A 12,174-nucleotide genomic window follows, 5' to 3' on the forward strand; every position below is an offset into this window, starting at 1 on the left:
TGCTGTATGAAACCCTTAACAACTAGCAACATACAGAAAACCTGAGCTATGTTTTTAACTTAACAAAATCCTGGGGATGCATGCAGTTTTTTATTTGCAACTCCTCAGTTCATAGTTCACTTTCATTTCAAAGAAAATGTTAATATATTTTCACATTATTTTGAAAGTCTGTTGACAATGCTGTTACTAGCAAGCATGGCATCCATTTAAAAAAGAAAAAAGACCTACAACTTTATTGCAATCCAGTGTAGCATCTGAAATAGCTTTTCAAAAATACAGAACAAACCTTTGTAATTTGATCAAGACATTTGCATTTATTCCGATCACAGAATATCTAGTGTATGTGTTGAGAGAAAAAGCTTGATTTCCTTATTATTTTTAATCAAGTTTAAAAAGGGGAACTAGTAATAACAATAATTAATAATATAATTTGCTTAACTGAACCAAAAATCTTTTTTTTTTTTTCCTGTCCCATTTCTGACAAAGGTTTGAATACTGTTCTTGCATAAATATTCCTCCCTCTGGAGTACAAATTATTGCTCATGACAAATAGTGACATGATGTATAGTTTTAAGGGGATGCTGTCATATTCATTCCTGCCTGTAAATGATTTGCCTTAAGATGCTGAAAACAACATGATTTTTATATACAAGTGGGTACTTTCTAAGTTTCAGTACCAGTAAAACATCAATAGAGTGTTCTGCAAATTGGTTGGGCAGTGTCAACTTGGAAAGATGTTTTGTGCATTAGATCTGTAAAGTCTAGTGCAAAAGAACACCCTGGATTCTCCTTGCAGATAGGCACATATAGAGGTTAATGCAAACGGTACCTGTTTGTTTGAGCTCATTGTGAAGAATAAATTTGAAAGACCTAAAATGTAGTATATTCAGGTTATTGCACTAGTACAAATAGTTTTGTGTTTCTATGCAGAGAAATATATATCTTATTAAATATCTATACTATCTCAGAGTATCAGCTTGCTTTTAAAAATGCAGTCCCCTTAATTACTGTCCTCAGAACACTCTTACAAAATCAGGAGGAGCAGGCTCCTGGGGACAAAGGAGCATCATCTAGGGAATATGAAGAGAAGGAGCTGTGAGGGCATGTGGGTGTGTAGGGTAAATGACCATGGGTGCTCTGCCTGTTCACTTGTGTAACCTTACTGGTCATGGAATTCCAGGCTTTTTTATGATGTGCATAAATAAACTACAAGCAATTAAAAAAAAAATAAAAATCAATCTGGTTAGATTTCTGGCTTTTATAATGTGAATGTTCTAGAAACAGGATGCCAGACTATCAAGAAGTGCAGATGTGTGAGAAGCCAGTGACATCTGCACACGCGGTGACATTTTTGGCTGTGTGCATGTCTTGCAGGCTCGCAAAGTCACCTAACCCCTTTTTGAACTTAGCATCTTATGAAAAGAGCAGTTCATCTTCAGAGCAGTGTAAGGAAGTGCATATTGCTTCAGGATGTGGTTCTGAGAAGCTGGCATCGCGTTTCCTGCAATCAGTGCATTGATCTAAAGAAGTGCCCTAACTTTGTTCTCCATTTCAGGCTCATTCGTGTTTGCTGTGACTGTCACTGATGCAGATGCTGGCTCCAATGCTGAGCTCCACTATTCTCTTGTGGGGAAAAACTCTGAGAAATTCCACATCGACCCAGCAAGGGGGGCCATCCTGGCTGCAAACCCGCTGGCAGGAGAGTCCGAAGTCACCATTTCTGTGCATGTAAGGGACAGCGGCCGGTACCCCAAGACAGACTCGACAACTGTCACCGTGAGGTTTGTGAGCAGAGCAGAATTCCCTCGCGTTCAGGCTGATCAGGAGACTTTCACTTTTCCTGAAAACCAAGCAGTTGGTACACTTGTCACCACCATCTCTGGATCTTCAGCCAGAGGAGGCTCCTTGTCTTACTACATTGCCAGTGGTAACCTGGGCAGCACCTTCCTGGTTGACCAAGTGACAGGACAGCTATCTGTTGGGCAAGGTTTGGATTTTGAAGCCATACAGAAATATGTGATTTGGATCGAGGCCAGAGATACAGGCTTCCCTCCTTTTTCTTCATATAAGAAACTGGAAGTGATGGTTATAGATGTCAATGATAATGCACCAGAGTTTGAGCAAGATCCTTTCATTGCAGAAATAGTGGAGAACCTGTCCCCACGGAAGATTCTGACAGTGGCTGCTGTTGACAGAGATAGTGGGCTAAATGGACAGCTGAATTATGAAATAGTTGATGGCAATACAGAAAATAGCTTCAATATCAATCGAGCCACTGGTGAGATCAGAAGTGTCAGACCCTTGGACAGGGAGAGGTTGTCTAGATACACACTAACCATAAAAGCTTCAGATAAAGGCACCCCACTCCAGAGCACAACTGTCAAAGTTATCATTAATATTTTAGATGAAAATGACAATGCTCCAAGGTTTTCCCAGATATTCAGTGCTTCTGTGCCTGAAAATGCACCTCTGGGCTTTACAGTAACCCAAGTCACAACATCGGATGAAGACATTGGGGTGAATGCCGTCAGCAGGTACTCCATCAGGGATACAAGTCTCCCATTTACCATAAATCCCAGCACCGGGGACATCACCATCAGCAGACCACTGAACAGGGAGGACACAGACCGCTACAGAATCAGGGTCTCTGCACATGACTCTGGGTGGACAGTGAGCACAGACGTCACCATATTTGTCACGGATGTTAACGACAATGCCCCACGATTTACAAAGCCATCCTATTACCTGGAGTGTCCTGAGCTTCCTGGGATTGGATTGAAGGTCACGCAGGTTTCAGCCACCGATCCTGATGAAGGGTCTAATGGACAAGTCTTCTACTTCATAAAATCCCAGTCTGAGTTCTTCCGAATCAATGCAACCACAGGGGAAATTTTCAACAAGCAGTATTTAAGGTACCAAAACTCAAGCGGTTCAAGCAATGTCAACATTAATAGGCACAGCTTCGTTGTTACTTCTTCAGATCGAGGCAGTCCTCCATTAATAAGCGAGACAACCGTCACCATTAACATTGTAGACAGCAATGATAATGCACCACTGTTCCTCGCTCAGAAATACTTCACTCCTGTTACAAAGAATGTGAGGGTTGGCACAAACTTAATTAAAGTTACCGCAGCAGATGACAAAGATTTTGGCTTGAATTCTGAAGTGGAGTACTTTATCTCTGATGAGAGCAAAACCAATAAATTCCAACTGGACAGGAGTACAGGCTGGATTTCTGTGTCATCTTCACTAATGGCTGATTTGAACAAAAACTTTCTGTTTAAAGTGAAAGCAAAAGATAAAGGTAATCCTCCACTCTCATCCGAGGTAGCTGTTGAGATAGTGGTCACAGAGGAAAATTACCATACACCCGAATTTTCTCAAAGCCGCATGAGTGTTACTATCCCAGAGAGTCACTCTGTTGGAACAGTGGTCAGGATGGTTTCAGCCCGAGACAGAGATGCGGCTATGAATGGGTTAATCAGATACAATATTTCTTCTGGAAATGAGGCTGGCATCTTTGCTATTAATACAACTACCGGTACACTGACACTAGCAAAACCACTTGATTTTGAGCTATGCCAAAAGCACGAGCTAGTTGTTACTGCCACGGATGGAGGCTGGGTATCCCGAACAGGCTACTGCAGTGTCAGTGTTAATGTCATTGATGTGAATGATAATTCTCCAGCATTCAGCCCTGAGGACTACTTTCCCAACGTGTTAGAAAACGCCCCCAGCGGGACAACTGTTATTTGTTTAAATGCCACCGATGCCGACTCTGGATCTAACGCTGTGATTGCATATGCTATTCAGTCCTCAGACAGTGACCTCTTTGTCATTGACCCCAATACAGGAACGATCACCACCCAGGGATTTTTAGATTATGAAACAAAGCAAAGTTACCATTTAACGGTAAAGGCATTTAATGTTCCAGATGAGGAAAGATGCAGCTTTGCTAGTGTCAACATCCAGCTAGAAGGAACAAATGAATATGTGCCCCGGTTTGTGTCTAAGCTTTATTATTTTGAAGTTTCTGAGGCAGCCTCCAAAGGTACTGTTGTAGGTGAAGTTTTTGCAAGTGATCGTGACATGGGAACTGATGGAGAAGTCCACTACCTTATATTTGGCAGTAGCAGAAAGAAGGGCTTCCAGATAGATGAGAGAAGTGGTCAGATCTATGTTTCAGGACCTCTTGACAGAGAAAAAGAAGAACGAATCTCTTTGAAAGTCCTTGCAAAAAATTTGGGGAGCATTCGTGGTGCGGATATAGATGAAGTAACTGTTAATATCACTATACTGGATGCCAACGATCCTCCTGTTTTCACCTTGGCAACCTACAATATACGAATCAGCGAGGGTGTTCCTCCAGGCACCCACGTCACATTTGTGAGTGCCTTTGATTCAGACTCTGTTCCGAGCTGGAGCAGGTTTTCCTATTTCATTGGGTCTGGCAATGACAATAGCGCCTTTTCCATCAACCCGCAGACAGGACAGGTGACAGTCACTGCAGAGCTGGATCGAGAAACATTGCCTGTGTACAACCTGTCAGTGCTAGCCATCGATTCGGGAGCACCGTCTGCTACAGGAAGTGCCTCTTTATTGGTAACTTTGGAAGACATCAATGACAATGGTCCTACTTTGTCCACCGGCCAAGGAGAGGTCATGGAGAATAACCGTGCAGGAACGCTGGTGATGACGCTTCAGTCGTCAGATCCTGATCTCCCTCCAAACCAAGGTCCCTTTACTTATTACTTGCTCAGCACTGGCCCTGCAACCAGCTACTTCAGTCTTAGCACCACTGGTGTGCTGACAACCACTAGGGAGATTGACAGAGAGCAAATCAGTGATTTCTACCTGTCGGTGATTACAAGAGACTCTGGCGTTCCTCAGATGTCTTCCACAGGAACTGTGCATATCAAGGTAATAGACCAAAATGACAACCCATCTCAGCCCAGAACAGTGGAAATCTTTGTTCACTATTATGGCAACCTCTTCCCAGGTGGAATTTTAGGGAATGTAAAGCCTCAAGATCCAGATGTGCTAGACAGCTTCCAGTGCTCCCTCACCTCAGGAGTCACCAGCCTTTTCAGCATTCCTGGCGGTACCTGTGAGCTTCACTCACAGGCAAGGTCCACAGATGGCACGTTTGACCTGGCTGTCCTCAGCAATGATGGGCTCCATGGTGCTGTTACTAGCAGTGTCCGGATTTTCTTCGCAGGCTTCAGCAATGCCACCATTGACAACAGCATCCTCCTCCGCCTGAGAGCCCACAGTGTGCGGGATTTCCTGACCAATCACTATCTCCACTTCTTGCGCATAGCCAGCTCCCAGCTGACGGGGCTAGGCACTGCCATCCAGCTCTATGGGCTGTATGAGGAGAGCAACCACACCTTCCTGATGGCAGCTGTCAAGCGTGGCAACAACCAGTATGTGAATCCCAGCGGCGTGGCTACCTTCTTCGAGAGCATCAAAGATGTCCTCTTCCGCCAGAGCGGGGTGCGGATTGAGGCTGTGGACCACGACTGGTGCCTGCAGAGCCCCTGCCAGAATGGAGGGAGCTGCCAGAGGAGGTTGGCGGTGAGCCCAGCTCTGCAGAGCCACGAGAGTGTCCCTGTCATCATTGTGGCCAATGAGCCCCTCCGGCCCTTTTTGTGCCGGTGCATGCCAGGGTACGACGGGAGTCTGTGTGAGACGGACATCGACGAATGCCTGCCTTCCCCATGCCACAACGACGGGACTTGCCACAACTTGGTGGGGAGCTTCTCATGCAGTTGCCCCGAGGGCTTCACTGGCATGGCCTGTGAGAGGGACGTCAATGAGTGCCTTGCCAACCCATGCAAAAATGGTGCTGCCTGCCAGAACTTCCCAGGAAGCTTCAACTGTGTTTGCAAGACTGGGTATACAGGTATGGTTTTACTTCTCTAGATCTTACAGTCCAAAAGAGATGTAAAGAGGGCAGAAACTTGCCTTTTTAGCTCGAGATTGTCTGAATATAAGCATCCCCATAGGTGAAGATGTCATGCAAAATAAGCTATTTGTAGCTATGAAAACTCAGAAGACCAGGTGCCCACAGCATTATTTTATTTTAGTTCTGTCCTCAGGCAAATCTCACCTGATTTGCATTAGAACAGAAAGATTTTTACGAGAGCTATTTTAATTTATTAAATATGTAGAATCCATTTCCAATGCGTAACCATGATTTTTCTGTTCTTGTCATTGTTCTGCATTTCAAGTCTGCTAGGAGTGTGCCAAACAACAGAATTGGCCTCTGCCCTCAATTGCTTACAGTCATACAAGAGAGAAGACAGATGAAGGATATGGGAAAAAAACAGAATTCAGGCAAAATGATCAAGCATTTCTGTTATGTATTTTGTCCCTTTGTAATTTTTTTTTTTTGCATTAACAACAGAAATATCTGCAGTATTCCCACTTTTTCTGAGTTTTTTTTCTCTAACATTTATTATACTTTCAAACATAGCAGTATTTCATGGCTAGAAAAGCAGTCTATTTGCTTCTGTCATGAATGTTCAAGGAAGGTTTGACCAACTTCCACCATTGCTTATGACCGATTTTTACAGATGTCATTAAAAAAATCTAACCAGAAAAGATTAAGCAAGGCTTTCAGTACCTTTTTCTGAAGAGTATTTCTCTCCTTATGATAGGGTGGGAATTATCTTGCCACCACTGATACCAAAACTCATTTGTAACCAATGGACTGAACAGGAGGTTGATTATTCTTTTTATTTATTTATTTATTTTCTTAAACCAGATTAGGACATGAGATGTGATACACTCTATTACAAAGGAGAAAGTTAATCCAAATAAAGGTTTTAACTACTTCATTTAAAGCACAGCTACAGCAGTAGATGCATACTCAGTGTGAAAGGACTGTTGATACAGAAGTACACTGATGTGACCTTTTGTGTGGACCTCACAAATGTGCTACTGAGCCTCAGGTCAGGAGCAATTACTCTTAATTGACAAGCAGTTCTAATTAAGTTACCAATCCAGGATTTTATTTCATGTTGTATTAGTACATCAAATTATTTTGCCAGGAGCATGGCAAATAATTCTAGGGCACCTATCTTCTCTTTAGGTCATTAGCACCAAAGATTACTTTGGCATATGTTTGCTGTTGCAATGAAGCAAAACACTTCATTAGCTCTAGCAACATGCTGTAGTATGTGCCTCTAGCCTATAATCTGAAACATTAAAGAAATGTCCATCTTATTTTTTCTGGTGTTAAAGCTCATATCTTAATGTTCAGCCCTCATGACAGCTACAAACCAAGTTCTACATGTGACAAGCTTGAAAAGAAGAACGTTTTAACTAAGATAATGTAATGAGAGACTCTTACAGTTTAAAATGTTTGCCTTCACGCCATGGATTAAATGTGGCATCTGATATGAGCTTTCTTAAATTCCTTGTCAACACAAATAAATTTTAAATAGACTACCACTGAGGCAGACGTTTCTATCTGAGGGTCAGATCTTTTTTAATCTGTTGGCCGTTGCAGAATCAAGAATTATTTAAGTGTCTGGAGATTAATTGATCAAGACAAAAAACAAATGGCACTAAAGTATGCAATTAAAAATCGAGATATCTTCGGTGTTGAATATCAGCAGAACTTACTAGATAAGATCACAAGAAATATTCAGTATATTTAGACATTTTATGTCTGCAAAAGCATGTTTTAAATTCTGCAAATGTAATATTCAGTAGGTTCTGCAAACAAATGTCAGAATACAGACTGAGAATACTTGACATGGGGACTGTTATGTCGTTATACTGCCAACAGAAAGAGAGCACAGCTGCTTGGGCGTTTAATCCTGATTCATATATGATTAAAGATAGTTGTAATGAATGTAAAAAAAATAAATGCTGGTTTCTTTATGAATAGAAACCTTAAGTGCCTCAGAACAAAAAAATACAAAGAAGAAAGAGACATCCAAAATAGTACATTTCTAATTCAGTTTACCATGTTCATAGCTTTGCTGCTTCTCTTGGAATGAAAATACAGGCTTATAATTGAGTTTGCATGCTCAGGATAAAGTAATATTTACATGGTGCTGCATACAAGTAGAAATTAGTGTTTTCTGAGACAGTCTCTCTGTTCACAGTAAATTAGAGTACATGTAGACCTTTATAATGGCCTATCTGAAAACCTAGAGTCTTACATTTCCTTGATTTATTATGTTTTGTCAGCTGCATTTCACTTAATCATACTGTAAAGGTAATGTACTTCTTTTCACTGAATAGGATTATAAAGACTGATTACCTCAGAGCAACATCATTAATGGGCTTAAACAGTCTGTTATAATTACATCTCTTAATGATGATCAGGTTTTGGATTTAAAATAATCACTTTCTGGAGGAAATATACTTTATGATTTACAGTAGTTGTCTGCCCTTCCTTTGAACCCTTTGGTTCCTGTTTTCCAGGACTCATTAAGATGAAGGAATGTAGGTTTGTGAAATTGTTTCAAATGCAAGATTAAAACATTAGAACAACCACTTTAAAAGATGGACACAGAGAACCACAAAACCTAAAACTCTCAAATCAGCTGAAATCTAACCCAAGAGCATTCAGCTGGTACCTGTTCGTGTTACATTTTTCTATTAAAAAAGAAAAAAATGTCAGGAAGTTAGATTTTTGCATAAGCCCCTGCATGTGATGATATCAACTTGAGGTGATGGATGCTGAATGCTGTTATCAGTTATCCAGCATTACCCTAATTTTCATGGTCTTCAGAAAAAGATCTTTCTAGCACAAAAATGAATACCCTCAAATCTTTCAACATTATCTTTCTGGAAAGCAGTAAAATGGAGCACTTGGGTTCAGGTGAGGATTCTTTTGTGCATAGTGGCAAACAGTTTCTTAGTTTCTTATCCTCTTCAATCAGGTAATGTTCTTTGAATTATTTATCTGTGCAAGAGAGGATTTCAAAATAGATAACAATTGTATAAAATCTCTACTCAGGAAGCACAATATTTTTTCTAATATTGAGATAAGACAAGGGATAATGGCTTTAAACTGGAAGAGGGGAGATTTCAACTAAATATAAGGAATACATTTTTTACAGTGAGGTTGGTAAGATACTGGCACAGGTTGTCCAAAGAATTGGCAGCTGCCTCATCCCTGGAAACATTCAAGGTCAGGTTGAATGGGGCTTTGAGCAATAGAACTCTAGTTGAAAGATGTCCTGCTCATTGCAGGGGAGTTGGACTAGAGGACCTTTAAAGGTCCCTTCCAAAATAAACTTCTATGATTCTAAACACAATTTTGTTAGCTTTATGAATTATTCAAACAATTGTTAAATATGAAGATGTTGCTATTCACTGGTTAAAATATGTGCAGCTAAAATAAGCATCCATATTCTGTTGCTGACTCAGCAAATACACCAGCTTTAATGTAGCTGAGAAAAAGAAGAGTAGTTAGATTAGATTGCAAAAAAAAAAAAATAAATTAGTAAGCCTTATTAGCTACACTTGATTTTTGTGTAAATTAAGAATCAACACTGAGCTATTTTGAGCATCTCTGCCTCACTCTTGCTATATGTTCTCAGTAAGTCAATGATCTCTACTATGCACCATAATATTGAAACAAAGAAAACAGCAAAATGTAAGATAAAAAGTTAGCTCATCCTTCAGTCATGCCCATTAGAGAATAAAATATAAATAAATACCCCCAAAGCATAATTAGATTCAGACACTGGAAATGTTTCCTGGATTTATGATGAATCTACAAGTTATGTATTAACCACAGAAATCCTCCAGTGCTCTGTTTCCATTCTGCTTGCAGTTGCAAATGGAGTTCTTCTGCTCACATGGAAGAACTGCCTGCAAACTTCTTTAGGTTAAACAGAAAAGTAGAGGGAGGGGAACAAAAAGAGGCAATCTTAATTAGGTGACCAAAGTTTTGACATTCTGAAAAAGCTAGCAGAGTTAATATAGCACAGTCCTGATTTTCTACAGTTTAGGGACCAGCAATCCCTAAGGACCGCATGTTGTATATTGTTGTCATGTGAGATGTAAGAATTATGTGTGTGACATATAAGAATGGGCACCCTTTGTGCAAGCTCATGTTGTACTTTTAACTTAAATGTATGTTATGGTTATATGGTGTGAGGAATGCAATAATTCATTATCAGTGCAATAAGAATTATTAATGCAGTATTAGCCAGTGCCATGTGTATATATCCCAGCCTAGATGAAGTTCTGGGAGAAGTCTGGAAGAGTGTGGCTGATTTTGCCAGGTTTTGCAGAGAAACATGAGGGATAAACTTCATGATACTTCCATGTTTTTGCTGAGCAGGCAGCAAAGGCAGGCACTGTTGGCAGAAGAAACAAAGACAGGTTCCAGGCGTGGTGTATAGGTGAAGTGTTCCTAAAACTGATAAAAGCTAAGTAATGGAAAACTTAGAAGTGAAGAGCAATACTTCTATAGTTAATGTTTCCATGCAAAGATTTTAGATTTGTACAATGAATCCCCTTGTCAGTATTCAGCATCTGTTAAAATCTTCACTTTTTCTCCTGGTTCCCTTCCTTTTTGACGTGAATTATCACTGAAGTTATTTCAGTTTATTCTCTGGTGAATAACATTTACCACATGTGACAATGTCTGCTTAGAAAAGGACTGTATCCAGGGTAGCTTGTTTTAGCTCCAGAGGACTGGTGTCCCTCTGAGTCAGGAAGGAGGTTGTAATGGATGAGGAAAAATAAGAAAATCATATAATGTACAATAGCAGCCTGTGTTCAGCATGCCATGTTGATACAGGGTCCAGCAAGGACTGTCTGTGTCTCTGTCAGGCTAATGAGTACATTGCATTCAATAGGGGGGAAAAAACATTATTTTATTTTTTTTTTAGTTCAGCATCTCCTTTGATTTCATGTTCTTTTACAGACACTAGTTAATAAAAAATCCAGTTAAAAATGAAACCACCAATACCTATAAGAGATAATTACAATGAGACACTTGAAAAGCAGAATTAATTTCTCTGGGCCATGCATAATGCAGCCCAGCATCGTGCCTGTGTTTCTCTCTCTGTCCCACAGCCACAGTGGGTTCCTGCACCCTCCCTCCTGGCTGTGCATTCAGCATTGGTTCATAAGCTTGTTACCTAAATACCAGCGTGACTTTCCTATCGACCTAATACTCTGACCTGGAAATTGCTCTTATTCCCTAATTGCAGGGAAGACGTGTGACTCCACTGTCAATTACTGTGAGTGCAACCCCTGTTTCAATGGTGGATCCTGCCAAAGCGGGGTGGAGGGATATTACTGCCACTGTCCCTTTGGTGAGTACACTTCTTCCCTCTGCTCCATCTTCCCTTTCCCTATTAATATTTCTTAAATCTCTATTTTTGTCTGCATAAACCCAGTGGGTGTCTATATGGATCCCAATCTGTGGGCAGGTGTTGGTCATCTCCTCTCTATTTTCCTCAGCTGCAAGCAGGAGAAGCCAATATTTCTGCCAGCATAGCAGTAGATGGAAGCATGAGGCAGTGTGGGGAGTCACTGTGGCTGCTGGAGGGCTACACCGAGGTCTCAGAGCAGTGCTTGGGTCTCAGGCCTAATAACAGATGCTTTTAGGAAAGCTGAGGAGTGAGGTTGCTGTAAATAACATCAGTATTCTTGCATCAAATTGCAAGGACGTCATCATGTTAAACTGGGAAATGGGACTTTGGGATCATATTGAGCAGAGAGGACTCTGTTTTCTTCTGAAACATATGAATAATTTGCCAAAATATTTGTAAAGCAAGAATTGGAGGGTAACCATATTTTTCTGCAGTTGAGGAGCACCACATTAGATGTTGGCACTTTCATATTTAGTAGATTTGATTAAGCAAACCTGGCTGAATCAGAACAGTTTTGCTAGCCCACACCAGTACTTGCCCATTTCATTTATTGCATATTAATAAAGTTCTGAGTTCCAAAACCAGAGTACTGTTCCAAGAGTCAGAAAAGCATATAGTACTGCCAAAATTATTAAATTATTAGAATTTAATTATCTCAGATTTGGTTTGTGGAATGAACCCAATAAAGACATAAACCAATACATACATTTTAAGGTGTCATGATATAATTGCAGCAAGATTGGTTCTGAATCCAGGTTTGTCATTGTTTGTGTAGAAAAGCAGGGAAGTAAATGCAACTGTTTAACCAAAAACCAGA

At 40.5% G+C, this 12,174-nt stretch overlaps 1 protein-coding gene across 1 annotated transcript in view; it reads left to right on the top strand.

Annotated features, from left to right (window-relative positions):
* The window catches only part of FAT4 (FAT atypical cadherin 4), a 134,830-nt gene that overhangs the window by 102,609 nt on the left and 20,047 nt on the right, over positions 1-12,174 (top strand). Inside the window, exons 9-10 of the mRNA XM_061360248.1 lie at positions 1,556-5,905; positions 11,193-11,297. Coding sequence (XP_061216232.1) covers positions 1,556-5,905; positions 11,193-11,297 — 4,455 coding nt within the window. The remainder of the gene's footprint in view (positions 1-1,555; positions 5,906-11,192; positions 11,298-12,174) is intronic.

The sequence above is a fragment of the Neopsephotus bourkii genome, unplaced genomic scaffold (assembly GCF_033783945.1).
Source record: "Neopsephotus bourkii isolate Nb327-2 ecotype Australia unplaced genomic scaffold, CSIRO-AGI_Nbou_v1 NB_107, whole genome shotgun sequence".
NCBI lineage: Eukaryota > Metazoa > Chordata > Aves > Psittaciformes > Psittacidae > Neopsephotus > Neopsephotus bourkii.